The sequence below is a fragment of the Cavia porcellus genome, unplaced genomic scaffold, assembly GCF_034190915.1.
Source record: "Cavia porcellus strain 051 isolate PalLab524CR breed Dunkin Hartley unplaced genomic scaffold, mCavPor4.1 scaffold_21, whole genome shotgun sequence".
Classification (NCBI taxonomy): domain Eukaryota; kingdom Metazoa; phylum Chordata; class Mammalia; order Rodentia; family Caviidae; genus Cavia; species Cavia porcellus.
The window spans coordinates 38,698,211-38,713,889 of NW_026947504.1; the positions used below are offsets into that span (position 1 = coordinate 38,698,211).

At 39.0% G+C, this 15,679-nt stretch overlaps 1 protein-coding gene across 7 annotated transcripts in view; it reads left to right on the forward strand.

The window, feature by feature from the left end:
* Positions 1-15,679, forward strand: part of Fry (FRY microtubule binding protein) — a 418,719-nt gene that overhangs the window by 168,242 nt on the left and 234,798 nt on the right. For 2 of the 7 annotated variants that reach the window (XM_063232587.1, XM_003477417.5), the window contains exon 1: positions 2,183-2,365. The exons of the other annotated variants lie outside the window; for them this stretch is intronic. In XM_063232587.1, coding sequence (XP_063088657.1) covers positions 2,296-2,365 — 70 coding nt within the window. In that variant the 5' untranslated portion in view covers positions 2,183-2,295. Of the gene's footprint in view, positions 1-2,182; positions 2,366-15,679 lie in introns of those variants that run through there. 7 annotated transcript variants of the gene reach the window in all.

A 15,679-nucleotide genomic window follows, 5' to 3' on the forward strand; every position in this document is an offset into this window, starting at 1 on the left:
TGAATAGCATATATTTTATTGCAGCTGACTTTAAATGTCTTCAATCTGCTATCCCAAGACAGTTACTATTGATATTCAAAAACAGCATACTAAGTCAGAGAAATGGTAAAAATTATTTAACTTCAACAAAAGAGTTTATCTGGAGTCACTAAGAATTTATAATAATAAAAATGAATAAAATAATAATAAATTTGATGAGGTTTTTACTATGTGCAGGGCACTACTATACCGAGTCCTTTCCATATATGATGTCATTTATTCTTTCCAACAATTGTTGGACGTATGAACAATGATTATTCCCAGTGCACTGGTGAAGAAATTAAGGCTTAGCAAGGCTAAAAGCTTGCCTTAGCTCCCAAAGCTAATAAGGGCTGGCCCTAGGTGGGGGTCAGGGTCCTACCTTGAGTGCTGTGTGCCATTCATTGCAAGGCACCTGGCAGCCTCCCTGTGTGTTCACAACCGCCAAAGGGGAGAGAGGCACCAGACCAGGTGGGCACGGGTATTGCAGTTGTGCTCAGATGTAATCAAATTGTTCTGAAGCAAAACCTTTGGGTGCTATTTTACCTAGAAACCATACCAAGTACAGGTGGTCAAAGAAATTTAGCCTACCAACTTTTATATATATATACATACATACATACATACATACATACATACATATATATAGATATAGATATATGAATTAAAAAGAAGTCAGCTTGATCAGAAATTTCATAAGAATAAAATGCTCTGAGCAGAGTGGGAATCCAAGTGGGTAAGGGAGGAGGGCTTGTCTTTGTGTGGAGAGCTGAGAAGGGGCTGTGTTGTAGTGATAAGCTAGCATACAGCTCTTAAAGTGCTGTTTAATTCTGGATGTTTCAGATTCTTTGTCTTAAAAATGAAAGTATGTCATACTCTTTCCCTCCCATTTCTCAAATGAACTATTAATCTGGGAAGTCTTATTTGTGAATATATTGGGGGGGTTGTCTAGCATTTGTTATGTTAAATAATTATCACAAAGTATTCTTTTGGAAACATAAATCTTAGATTTACTGAGAAGGGAAAAGGATCTAGTGGCTCTCAAATGCTTGGCCAAATCCCACCTGCTCAGACACAGCCTGTCATTATTAAAATACAATACTCTTATTTAACTCATACTCAAGCTAAATGATAGTGTGAAGCCAAGCCAGCCAAAATCAGGACACTTGATATGAAGAATTCATAAAGGAAAATGTCACTGCAGAGAAAAGAATCCAATGCAAACTCCTTATCTTTTTAATACAAATAAAATAAGCTTTATTGGGCTGGGTGATTCTTAGAAATACAAGGCTTGAAAAACAGATCCCTGGTGGAATCCGTGGCATTCTCTGAACAAACAGACTAAGCAGTTTATTCTGTCCCTTTTGGGTGTACACTCCAGGGCTGGGGTGCCTCTCAGTAAGACCACATTTCTGGCCAGGAGAAGCATGAACCGCAGATTCTGCTGTGCCCATTAGAGAAAGGAAAGAAAAGCCCAGACCAATGACTTCACGTTTCGGAGCTTCCTTACTGAAATGGGGCTGATGGATGGGGTTTTTCAAAACGTCGCTGCAACCAGATGCAAGGGTGCAGCCTGCTTACCGCATCGTGCTGCAGTTGTGTGAGACCCAAGGGGAAGTAGCAGCCTGCACGTTCCCCGGCTGTTCCCTTGAAGACTTTCTGCACCGAGGGAGTCAAAGAAGCTGAGGATTCTTCCTCCTCCTCAGCCCTGGTGGAGGCTGAGTGGTAGCCAGGTTGTGACAGAGGCAGGGACAGGGAGCAGGAGGGCCCAGCTCATTCCCTGGCTCCGCGGCCACCGTGTGGTCCAGGAGGCAGCTGGCTTCGGGTCAGGCAAGCTGGCTGAAAATTACTCCCCTACCCCCACCGCCCCACCCTACCCCACCCCAGGAGAGCAGATCCTGCTTCAGGTGGGGACTTCCTCTGCACTGTACCTGGCTGGAGCAGAGCCTGCGGGTGGCCGGCAGGAGGCATTTCTGGTTATGAAAGCCCAGAAATGAAAGCAGCAAGCCACCGCGGCTTCTGAGGGCTGCAGGGAGATCAGCACCCAGCAAATAAGAAGCAAGACCTGGCCCCAGAGGAGGAGGAGCGGCTGAGCATCTCCCGCTGTCCTTTAAATGAGGTCTCCGTGTGGGAGACTGAGGTAGATCTGCAGAGCCGCCGCCGTCTCAGCTCCTGACCCAGCGCTTACATCACTAACCTGTGACAGGCGCATCTCCACGCCCGGTACCTGCTCTTCCAGCGCTGCCAGCCCTAGCAGCCTCTTTGTATGCTGCAGACATGGCCAGCCAACAGGATTCGGGCTTCTTTGAGATCAGTATCAAATACTTACTGAAATCCTGGAGTAATAGTGAGTAATAAAAAAATAACCTTTTTGTTTGTTTGTTTGCTGGATTGATGCATAAGGTTTGAGAAAGCAGATTTCAACTGGACACATATGTTTGTGAGGCAAGGAAGTTTCTGCTTTTGTTTTTGTTTTTTTTGGTTTTTTGGTTTCCATCTGCTGTAAAAAAAAAAAATCAAAATGACAGAGATGAGGTAGCTTTGCTTAAGTGCAAATGCTGCAATGGAATTACAGTAGATTTTGTTTGCTTAAATTTTCAAGTGAGACGGCCTTTCAGAGTCTGGTGAGTGCCAGATCGAACATTCCAGGCTGCATTTCCTGCCTTGATGTTTATTTCATTTGTTCAGGCTGTATCTAAATATTTTGTGCAGTGTGGTTTAATCAAAGGGGTGTGGCAGGGTTTCAGAGTACTTCATAATTGTTTTATTAGAGTATTGTCTGAAAAGAGAAAAGTACTTAATAGTCCAGAACCTAAGACTCATCTTTTTTATACAGAGGCATCTGCAGTTTGCTTGATAAATCTATCCCTTTTCAAGTGGATGAGGTTAAGAATGCCATTGAATATTTGCATTCTGAAAAATTCTGATGTCTGCTCTAGTGCAAATAACTTGCTTTTCTGAAATGTAAACAAGTGGGGTTCTGACTCTAATCATTCATTAGAACAGCAGCATATTATGACTTCTGAAGTTCCTTTTCTGACCTACATAAAGATGTTAGCAATACTGTATGCTGTCTCAAAAAGACAACCTCTAAGTCATCCTGAATCCGGGATCAAATTAAAATGAGGCCTTCAGATGATCACTGATGTCTTCTGTTTTTCTAAACACTTTCAAAACAAAGTGTTCTCTATTTCACTGGCAGCCTTTGTACTTGCTTTGGGGTAACAGATCAGCAGGTATTACAGATCCTTGTTTCAATTTTAAATCCTTTTCCTAGGAAAATTTAGTATTTTATTATGTACATACCAGTGAACATACCTGTGCTCAAAGAGGTGGCTATTATCTCCTACACATATAACCTAGGGCCAACATTATTCTTATGTAAGCAAAACCTGAACAGAAAAGCCTAGGTTGTAATTGCTTTAAGAAAAAAGCCAAAGTATCTTGAATGGGAAGGTATTCAAGGCTGTGCATGTCCAAATGATACCCACAGAAACCATTTTTTCCAGGTCATTCTGCACCTCTGTACCACCATAGGCCTTGTCGGAAGCTGTTTTATACATAGTGAGAATGGGAAGTGCTTTGAGAGTAATACTTTTTCCCAAACAGCATTCCTTTACTTGTTATAGCCATAAATCATTTATATTGTTTGCATTTTTGGATGCTCCACACTCAAGGATGACTCTTCCTTTGTCTACCTGCTCTTTGGTTAATGAAAAGAATGACAAACAGGATACCTTATAGGACACTTTATTTACTGAAAAGTACTCACTTGTGCGTTTGACATCAGTACATAGGGTTTTTAATCACAATTTGGTTATTTCAGATTATATTCTTCCATCCATTTTTGTTGTGGCCTCATGAGATAGAAAAGTATGTAGCAATGATATTGAGCCAGTGGGATTTCTTTTAAAATCTCTCCCTTGTCTGTTTTCAGATGTGTAGAGAAAGTGTGTATTATCTCCATCCTTCCTAAACTCCTCTTCCTCTCCCTACATGTGCACACCACCAGAAAATGGTTGCAAATAACTGTTCGTGTCCACTTGCAGAGTATCTGTGATCCAATTCTCAATTCTTCAGAAAACACTGAACACTTACTAGAGGCAAATAAGAGACAATTCTTGCTCTCTATTTTAATTCCTTATTTCAGAGGAGTGATGCTGGTCTGTCTCCAGGGTTACTTTTGGGATCAGAATGTTTTTCAGCACTTTCTTAAAAGAATAGGAACTATGCCTTATTGTTATGGTCTTTAAGCTTGTTACAACACTGATCTGCTTACAACCTAGCATAGTTCTCATAGCCAAGTTTTATATACTCTCAGCAGCAAAGAGAGAAAGAAATCGGTGTGGAAGACAAAGTAGAAAACAAAAGCCTCTGAGTCCAACCTGCTCTGTGTCACCTTGGCTGAACGGGTGCACTAGGAGCGCCTGCACATGTGTGCCTGGCCTCCCAGGCTGGGGAGGTGAGGATTCCTGTCCACATACTTGAATGGGGAACCAACTCCCTAATTACATGGTGGCGCTTATTCGCAGAAGTGCAACAATTAAAAAGCAATAAAACAAACTGTAATTATGGCCGACTGCTTTGCTGGGTGGTGGTGAGAGGAAAGATGACTTCATATGCATTTCCAGGTGAAGATTTCTATTTTTTTAAGGCATATTTTGGGGTAAATGTGCTTTATACATCTTTGTCATCTCTAGAGAATTAACAAGCCAATTAAATAAAATCACTCCCTGCCTGGAGCCATGTATTGGCTTTCTGTTCAGTGTTCTTTCTGATACTCTCCTTTGGCACACCCATCCTGTCTGGCTGCCCTCTGATTCAGATGGAGATGGGAATTAAAATGGCCTTGATGTCTGGAGATACTGCAGTATTCTTGGCAGACTTCACTGGGAGCCTTTGCTTTCCCCTTGAACACCTGTCTTGCTGCTCCTTCCCCACTCCTGGCCAGACCTCTAGCATCAGTGATGCTTGCAGCTGCTGCTCCTTAGTAGTCATGGCCATGGCCACCCATGTCTTTTCCTTCTGACCTAGAATACTCAGTGATCTTCTGATAGTCGAAGGCTGCTCCCCAGCTCCCTCTTATGTCTAAGAGTCATGGGGACCAATCAGTACCCTCTTTGTGCTTCTCTCCATCCTCTCATTTTGATTTTCTGTTCCAGCTTAATCTGCTCCCCTCTTCGATATTTTGCTAATATTTTGCCAAACCTGTACCTTTTTGCCTCTTTATGTGACAAGCCCTTACCTAGAACACACAAATTAGAGGGCCAAGTGGACTTGGTTGTGGTCTTCAGCTCTTGTACTTAACATGCCCTTGGGTAATTAATTGACTACTGTATGTCAAATATCTTATCTGTAAAATGGAAGCAAAAATAATACATACCTCATAGGAGTAAATGAGATACTAAGATAGAAAGCATTTAGCGTAATATATGCCTCATTGCAAATGCTCAGTAAATAAAAATGTATTCTAATGCTCTCCTCCCTTCTAAAACTTAAAAATCAGATTTAGGTCATTTCTTCCCTTAGCCTTGGCATTCTCAGTGGATTGTATTATGAGTAATTAGCACTTGCTACCCTCCTGGAGAAAGGATCTATGTGGGTACAGGTCAAAATTAAGTGCTTACTTTGGTCCATTTTATTTTTTACATATTTACTTTTTTAACTTTACCCCTACCCCACCCTGCTTTTACTACCTCAGTTACTAAGTGCATGCCTTCTAGTAGCATGGGATTTGGCCTGGCAATTTTCTAGGTGGCCAAAAGTCACCTCGGCCTCTTGGATTTGTTACAGAAAAAAATTCAGAGTAGGTAGTTTCAAGATGTTTCACAGGGAAGGAGGGCATGCACTAAAGGCCTGCGCAGAGCTGGTGTGTGGGCTCCCACATCAATCTGAATGCTCTAAATGGCTTTCTTGTGTTTCTTCCATCCATGGTGCCCAGTGAGAATAAATGGTTCCAATAAATGAAGGGACAATCAGAATCCATTCAACATCTTGCTCTTCCAGGGAAGCATGCACTGTTCTTGAAGCATTTGGTAAATCCTGCTGCACCTTGGAGGATAACTTTTGCATACCCATTAAGTCTTTCAGGATTTAAAATTCCATCCACTAATGAACTGCCCTGAGGAAACTAACAGGACCCACTGCTGTAGGAAGAGATTAGTGTGCATGGAAGATGTCTAATGTCACTCCGGAAAAACCTCGCATCCATTGGAAAAATCAGATTTAACATTTTTCAGGCACATTGTAGTAAGTTGCATTCTGTTCACAAGGACAATACAGCATCCAGCGTAGAAATGCTGGTTGGCATGAGGTTAGCTCTGGGGCCAAAGGGGAATCATGGGCAAGTGGGGATGGAGAGCATAGCAGGCTGGCTGCTAATGGTTTTTCACGTCCAGCTCAGCTGTGCATGCGCCTCCCTCCTTTCTGTTGTTCTTACTTTCTGTGGTGCTAGGGATGGAGCCCAGGGTCTTGTTCATGCTAAGTACAGGCTCTGCCCCTGAGCTGCACCTCAGCCCACTTCAGTCCTTTCTTAGCAAAAGAACCCAGCACTGCTGCATGCAGGCACTCAGCTCACATCCTCTCTGTGGTGATCCTATCCTCCCTCTGGCCACCATGTCACTTTTGCTAAAGTAGTTTACAACCCTCTTGAGAAACAAAATCCAAATTAGTATCTCTGCACTCTAACCACAAAGGGGTCAAGAAATCTCTAGGTTTTTGTCTGAGGCAAATCACAGATTTTATTCATTTGTTTTGGTTTATAATCCAAAGGTATGAATAGTCCTAGAATAATACATAGTAACTGCCTCTCTGTGACAAACATGGGTCATTTATATATGGGGCAACCACATACAGTAATTATTCGGCCAAAGTAGTATACTTTTGAGAGTGCACTTTAATATTTATGTTGGAATACTGGGTGTCAATAGGGACTGTCCTGGTCAAAGGGGGACACATGACCACTCTGTTTATTAGACTCTTTTCAATAAGCCTATGAAGTCATATATATTTTACAAATGGAAAAAAAAATGATGCTTGAGAAAATTGTTTGCTTGGGCTGGGGATTCAGCTCAGCGGCATAAGCGCCTGCCTTGCAAGAAGGTAGTTGTGAGTTTGATCCCTGGTACCGATAAAAATGGGAAAAAAAAGAAAATTGTTTGCTCAAAGCCAGGATACTAGTAGGTAGCATAAGTCCCTCCTCTAATCCAGCTGATAATTCCATTGTTTGTATAATCACCCAAAGGACAAAAGGCTCTAGAACATTGCTGGGAATTTAGTACTCTAGGAGTACCTGGATTTTTATCGGTTGTAGGTGCCAGTTGTTAACTTCCCCCTCCCCACCCTGCTTCCTGTGTACCTCCAAGTCTCATCCCGCCCTCTGTCAGAAAACCACCATTCCCTTACCCTTAGCGCATGCCTAACTGAAGTTTCTGTGTATTCATAAGCCTTCTCATCGTTACAGCAGATACTATACAGGACTTTCTCCCGCCCCCTGACCCCCACCCCATGATGTTTTGGGTAAACCCATTTGTATGACAGTTCAAAAATGTGTTTCTTCTTCTGTTAGAGGAAGGAATGTTTTATGTAGATTTTTCTGTTAGGTTTTGGTTTTGTTTTACTTGTTTGTTTGTTTGAGGGTCCACTGTGTAGATCAGGTTGGCCTTGAACTCACTTTGTAGCTCAGGCTGGCCTCAAACTCAGGAGATCCTCCTATCTCAGCCTCCTGAGTGCTGGGATGACAGGCATGTACCTCTACGGCAGGCTGTTTCTCTTGACTTTAAAGGGGAATATAAATATATAATTTAAGAGGCTTCAGGATGGCATATAGCACAGTGGTAAGGGACTTGCCTAGCATATGCCAAGTCCTGGGTTCAATCCCCAGCACCTCCCCAAAATTCAAAAACATAAATAAACAAATGGTATCACTTAATACAGAAAATAAAAATGCATGCATGATCTCTGCTTCTTTTAGGGTGGTACTTTTTGCTTACATTGCTGAGGTTTCTCTGATGAGTGAATTTCTGTTTAGGTAACAGTAGAACATGCCTAATTATCATTAACTGCGAGAGTAGGGAGAATATTTCCAGGGATAATGGAAATCTAGTCAGGAAACTCATATTACCTGATAGCTGTGGCCTATTCTTCCATAAAATCATCTACAAGAGTGGTAGCAGAAAATGATTGAATTTCCCCTTCTTTGCTTGCTTTTTCATGATTCGTGGTAAAATTGCCAAAAGGATTAAATTACTGGTCATACAAGCAAAAAGCAATGGGGAAGCAGAAATACCCTGAATAGTCTTTCAATCTGGGAACAGCTCAGAGTATTTGATAAAGTTGCCAATATTTAGATGTTTCAACTGATAGAATGTGCAAATAGTCTTTTTATTTAAAACATATGTTTCATAACATTTTAATACTCATGACTCATACATTTACTTTTGGGTACAGTTCAAGGAATTGAACAGGTTACAAATGTCCTGATTATCTTATTAGTAATGCCTACATCTTTTAGCCTTCTGTGATATTTTGAATGAGCTGGGATCAGATGTGAGTTTAAGCCAGTGAGAAATCATATTTTACTGTTGTTTACCTACAGAGATTGTTCTGTAGGTTGACAGTCCTACCTGTAAGCTTTCTGTGTGGGTTCTATTGCTGGTACTAAACCTTACATTTATTTAGTACCCATTGTTTTAGCTGACATCTTTAAGTACATCACCTCATTTGATGAGTGAGAGGCATTGATTATAAGTAAAGTAACTTTTTCTTAAATGTACCTAAGTAAGGATAGTGAGACTTAATTCTTCCTAAATTCAGTTTCTGTGACAGGAGATACCCATAATGACACATGAAGTATATCTCATTAGGTTTCAGCTCAGATCTAAATGAATAAATAATTATCTTAGTCCACAGTCTAATTTCTTAGCCAATGCCACAGTACAATATTATGGAAATATACAATTAAATTTTTTCCAAGTCTTAAGTAACTCTAGGCTGACTTATTTGAGTTTAGTCTTCAAGAGGTAAATATGTATTTGGGCAGCCATGGAAAGTACAAGGTAGATTCTCTGCATTTACTTGAACCCCAACATTTCTCTTAGCCTGCTTTCTTAAACATTTAAATATTTATAATTTTCACACTGTTGTACCTTCTGGTTCACCCACTATGAGCACGGTATCCCACTGTAGAAAGTTTAGCAAGCAACCACTTCCTGGCAACCCAGCTGACTACAAGATAGAGTATAACTTAAACTCATTTTTTTCTTTTTACTAATCTCTCTCACTTGATATTTCCCATTCATCATGTTCATTTAAATATTGCTCCATTATGGAACTATTGATTGCATGAAGGAGAGAATATTCAATGTTACAGTTTTCAATGCTAGATTGTACTGCATAAAATTACTACCTGAGCATTAGTTTTTCTTGGTTATTGTATCACCATGTCTTGTATTCAGTAGTTTCAGAAAAGCAAGGCAAACACTCCCCAGTGCCTGTTTATTGAGCATCAACTGAGCGCATCACACATGTTCTGAGAGCTTCATATCTGATTACTACGTGAAGGCCCTCAGAGCTTCCCTGCCCTGTTGGACTCAGGACATAGGTACATTAGTGAAGAAGTCCCAGGGCTTGTAGAACCATAAGAGATGTGCCAGACACAATGCAGACTCTAGAAGTTTTACTGGGTGGATATATTTTGAAATAAAAAATAAAAAGGATTGGGAATATAGCTCCAGTGCAAAAGCCCTGGGTCTAATCCCTGGTACCACCAAAAAAAAAAAAAAAAAAAAATGCACATTAAACAAATTTAGAGCCATTTATTCTTCCATTGAGGAGGTTCTTTCACTGTGCAGTATATTTGGTGAAAGGGAAAGTGTATGTGTGTGTGTGTGTGTGTGTGTGTATTAAAAAAAAGCAAAATGAATTATGAATTTCCATAAGTTAACTTTAATCATCAGATATTCACCTATAATCCTACATATTCTTTCCCATGGAATATAGAAGCACACAGGCATTTAAATGTTAGTTCCTCAAAACTCCAGATGCTAGGCAGTGAAAGTTTATATTCTGCCAGCATATCAGACTCTGCAATGAGTCTTGATTTGGTTTAATTCCTTTCCACTGTTTAGTCATTTGATGAGCTGCAGATGGAAATTTAAGCCAAAGCCATAACATTTGGGCTAATACTTTTTATGCTGCTTTAAGAATTTGTTGTCATATCAATTTAAGGAAGTTGAAATCTTTTTTAAGAAGGCATTCAAATCTGCATTAAGTGCTTTTATCAGCCCTAATTTGATATACAACTCTGACTGCTTCTGCCATTCCTAATTAATTACAAAGCACAAAGTAGTTTAGCAGTGCAAGGCAGCCTTCAGATTCGAGGACTTCTCAGCCAGTGCTGCAAGTACAATATTATGGAAATACACAATTAAATTTCTATTAAACTTTTTCCCAGTCTTAAGTAACACTAGGCTGACTTCTTTGAGTTTAGTCTTAAAGAGGTAAATATGTATTTTGGCAGCCATGGAAAGCATAGGGTATTAGATTAACCAGGGCAATCCTTTAGTAAAATTCCATTGGATTGTTATATGTATGCAGGAGGGATTTGGCTAGGCAATAAAATGGTTTGTTATGTAAGAGTCAAATCAATAAAATGCTTCAACTGAGCAAATACAAGATGTTTTTCTTCCCTGTATTCCTGTCATTTTTCTCTTTGTGACCTTGGTTGTCTCTTCTTACTTCCTTAAGAGAAAGAAATGAACCTGCCTCTTTGCCTCTTACTAATGAATATAAAGAGTTTTAAACACTTCCACTGAAAATCGAAGTTTGTTTGTCGCTTATTTCTGCCACACCATTAAAGCCAGACTGAAGGAGATTTAATCCTACATGCAGGACTGATGATAGAAGCTGAATTTTGGACATAACATCTTATGCTTGGTCACTCTTGGAATAGCTTGCTTCCAAGTAACCTGAAGAAGAAAAAGTTGTCACCCTACACAGCCTATCAGGTTCTTCCTATGGCTTTTTTTTTTTTTTTTTTGTCTTTTTCCTTTTTCTTGGTACCATAGATTGAACTCACGACTGCCTGCTTGCAAGGCAGGTGCGTATGCTGCTGAGCTAAATCCCCAGCCCCATTATGGCTATTTTCTAAAGCAAAGTGTCTGTATATCTAACTCAGTGAATTAGACCACAATTGTCTCCAGTGTGACGTGGCAGCATTCTTACTCTGGAGACAGACTTTTTTTTTCCCCTACAGTTGATATATGACATTTATGGAAATTACTGGCATTCTGAGATATTTTTAAGGAAGTGAGCATAAGCTAAAGGATACACTCCAAGGTTTTGTAGATACCATGTTTCAATTAAACCATGTTGAAATATAAAAAGGTTGTAAGGATCCAAGAGGCCATTAAAACTATGGAGCATTGGTTTGTTCTATCATTCACCTTCATGCCTGTACACAGTGAGGTAGAAAGCTCTATGCCAGCATTAAATGAAATTTTTACAAAGCTGCTCTAGGTAAATAGCATGCCTGTGAGCACTTAATAAAAAGACAGATTGTTTTGTAAAGTCTAGTTTTCAACTTGTAGTTTCTGAAAATCACATTTTAAACAAGTCTGTCCTAAAAATGAAGTCTTGGGTTGAATGACAACATGGTCTTAGCTGTAGTAACAATTTATTATTTTAACCTTCCCAAAATTAATTGTAGCTTTTAAGTAAGAATTGCAACTTTCTTAGGGGATTAGGGAGGCCATTAAATGAGTGTCCCATTTCACTTTCTTCAACTTTGGATGGTGGACCTGAAGCCGATCTTCAGCATCCCTTCTAGTTAAGAGTAAAGACAGTCTGTCCCTTTTCTGTTATCTTTGACTGTATACAGCTATAAGAAAACAGGAAAATCAGAGGTACTTTTGTGTTTTATGGAATCCATTTACTATTAAACCTCTGGTGCTTTCGTTATGGAAAAGCTAATGCTTGTGTGTGCCCATTACAGTACCTATTTTGAAACTGATCAAAAACCTGGCCCATTGTCATCTGGCCAGGTGAACTAATTGCTTTTAAACTAATACATTAAAATGCTTGAATTTCAAGAGAGATCAAAATTATGGCAGCAATTGAAAATTTCTAAGGCATTCTAAATATCCCAGATCATTTCATTTAGCTTCTCCTTCATTATCCATTTTGTTTGCTAACCATACTTTCTTAGAGGGACATTAAAACTTAGGTCATATCTCTTTAACTCCTTTACAAAAAGAAAGAAGGGAGAAAGAATGGAAGGAGGTAGGAGAGATGACTGAAGCAGGATTCTAAAGATCAGTGACTCTCTAAACTACTCCTGTTGCCAGTCACAATACGGAAATACTGTGTGCTGTTTAGGGTGTGGTGACACAGGCCTGGAATCCCAGTACTTAGGAGGCTGGACAGGAGAATCTTCATGAGTTTGAGGCCAGCCTGTGTTACATAGTGAGACCTGATCTCAAAAAAGAAAAAGAAGCAAGGAAGGCAGGAAGCAAGGAAGGTGTTTACAGGTTTAATATTATGATTAATACAGAAACACATTTCTACCAGCTAGTACTTTGAAATGTGTGTGATTTGAAGATGTTTTTGCTACAAACAATAGAATGACTTCATAAAGCCTGAAGGCTTTTAATTGGCTTTCTCAGCCTGTAGCCTAAAGATGGAAGGTTCCACATGGGTTTATACCCCCATCATCTAGACCATCCAGTCTTCAGTTTCATCACTGTGTGTACACAAGTGATGAATCACTTATGATCACCACCTCAGTTACAAATGCCCACCTCAAAGTCAGAAAGTCCAGCGTGGAGCTTTCTTCTCACAAGAAGATTCTGATTACTCCTCCCACCTAAAAAGGTTCCTCTTGTGCTTTTGATTAGAACTGAATCCTATTGCTGAGTCACCTTACGTGAATCATGCTTTATGCTCTGATACTGGGCAAGACTCACCTTATATGAAATAAGGGGCCTCTATGTGCTTGTTGTTAAACAGATTTTTTTTAACTAAAGAAGAATAGGCAACCAATAGTGACTTCCATCTATACAGTGGTAAATGTATTAATTATTTGCTACCTGTTGATAGCACTTCACTGAATTTAGTAATACTAACTTATACTTGTAAGCCCTACAAATGTTAAGAGCTAACACCCAGGAGTAGGTAGACTTGGAAGTCCAATTTGTGCCAGCTCTTTCACTTCTGGGCATATTCCCAGATGAATTGAAAACATCATACTACAGTGATATATGTGCACCCATGCTTACAGCAACATAATTTGTAATAGCCAGATCTTGGAAACAACCTAGATGCCCATCAACTGAAGAATGAATAAAAAACATGTGGTATTTTTATGTAATAGAATAGTCCTCAGCTACAAAGAAGGATCACATTAAGGTTTTCATGGGTAAATGGATGTGACTGGAAACCATACTCATAAGTAAAATAAATCAAACTCACATATATAAATACTGTATTGTCTCCCTAGTATAAGAAACTGAAAGAGTAAATAAGATGCAGTATCTTCAATAAATATTGTGAAAAGGTAAGAACTTGCTCAAAAGGGAAAAAAAACTCAAGGAAAAGAAAAAAGGGAAAAAATACATAAATTTGTATATACACACTTAACATAGCTAAGATGATTATACTATTAATCCTAGTAGCTCTTGAAACAAAATAGTTAACAGTCATAAGATTAGATCAATTTTCATGTTTATATCTGATAATCCGAGAAACTCTTTAGAAGATAACTAAGCAAAATAACAACCTTAGTTATGTTCCTATCACCTTGGTTTTTTTAAAAAGTTTTTTAAAAGAATAAAACAAAAGAGAACAGAACAAAGCAAATCAGAACAGAACAATGCAAGCAACACAGCACTTCACAACAAGACAACAGGACATCAATAGTAGCTACCATTGTCTCTTTTCTTTGAAATAGTTGAGCATACCTTCACACATAATAATATCAAACATAACAAAATAGCATAAAATCATTTAAAAGAAAGAAAGCATTATAGGACTTCAAAACCAAATAACAAGGCTGGGGATTTAGCTCAGTGGCATAAGCACCTGCCTGGCAAGCACAAAGTTATGAGTTCAATCCCTGGCACCAAAAAAGCACACATAATAAAATCAAACAAAACAGAATAAAAGCAATCAAATAAATGAATGAAAGCATTAGAAGGTTTCAAAGCAATATAATAGGAAACCATGATTACCATAATACTCAAAATCCCATTATACTCAAAATAGCTGCCCCTATTTGATAGCATAAAATCTACCAAAACAAGACAGAATAAAGCCTAACCTAACAAAATTGTGTAAACAATGTAAGAGTTAAGACAAGACAGTAAGAAATTAACAGCAGTTTCCACCTTTCCCTCCCAGGAGTTTCCTTCCCTTCGCTCTTACATTAACTATTTTGCTTTTGGATCCCACTAACTCCTGGTTTCTATGATAGGGGCACATGTATGAGTTCGAACTGTTTTGGCCATGAACATTATCTCCAGTTGCGTCCATTTACCTACAGGAGCCTTGAGATTATTCTACTTTATAGCTGGGTAGCTTTTCCACTGCATGAAAATACCATATCTTTCTTATCCATTTTGTGGTTGATGGGCAAGTTATTCTTACCCTTTTTTTTTTTTTGTCTCCTGTCACATGGAACAATTGTTTCCTCTCCTTTGATTTTTCAGTCTATAAATTTCCTTTCCAGTTAAATGTGTTTCTTGTATACAGTATATCAATGGATCTTGTTTCTTGATCCACTTTCCCTGTGTTTCTTTTTATTGCTGACTTGAGGCCATCTACATTAATGGTTATAACCAGCATACATTGGTTTGTCTCTGCCCTACTATCCTGTTGTTGGCCCTCACTTTTCCCCTTCATTCCATTGCTGGTCTTGTTTGGTGATCCTCCTGTGCTGTTGTTCCTGGAATCATGGTCATCTTTATTTCTCTCTTTAGTACTCTCTGTAGGGTTGGTTTGGTAGTAGTGAATTCCTTCAGTTGTTCTTTATCATGGAGGTATCTTATTTTTCCTTCAATTTTGAAAGATAGTTTTTCAGGGTAGATCAGTTTGGGTTGTAAGTTGTTTTCTTTCAGGATTTGAAACATTTCACTCCAAACTCTTCTTGACTTGATGGTTTGTATTGATAAGTCTGCTGTGATTCCGATGGATTTCCTTTATAGGTTACCTGTCCCTTTTTCTCCAACAACTTTTAATATTCTGTTGTTGTGCTGAATTTCTGGGATCTTGATTATTATATGTCTGAGTATAGATTTACTTGGGTTATAGCTCGTTGTAGTTCTGTATGCCTCATTTATCTGCATGCCAGATCCATTTCCCATGTTTGGAAAGTTTTCTTCTATTACTTCTGTGAATATCCTTTTAATTTCATATGTGTTGACCAACTCCTTCTTCACCAACTCCTATCACTTTTAAATTATGCTTCTTTGTGTCATCTTGTAACCATAGAGTTGTTATTTCCTGATTCTGTGTTATTCTTAAGAGATCGTTCCTTGCATGATCACTAGCTGCAATCCTATCTTCAAGGTTTGAAGTTTATATTCAGTCTCTTTCAAGGAGTTTTGCCAGCTTTTGATTGAATTTTTAATTTCCTGGATCTCTCTTTGAATCTGTTACATGCATTGTA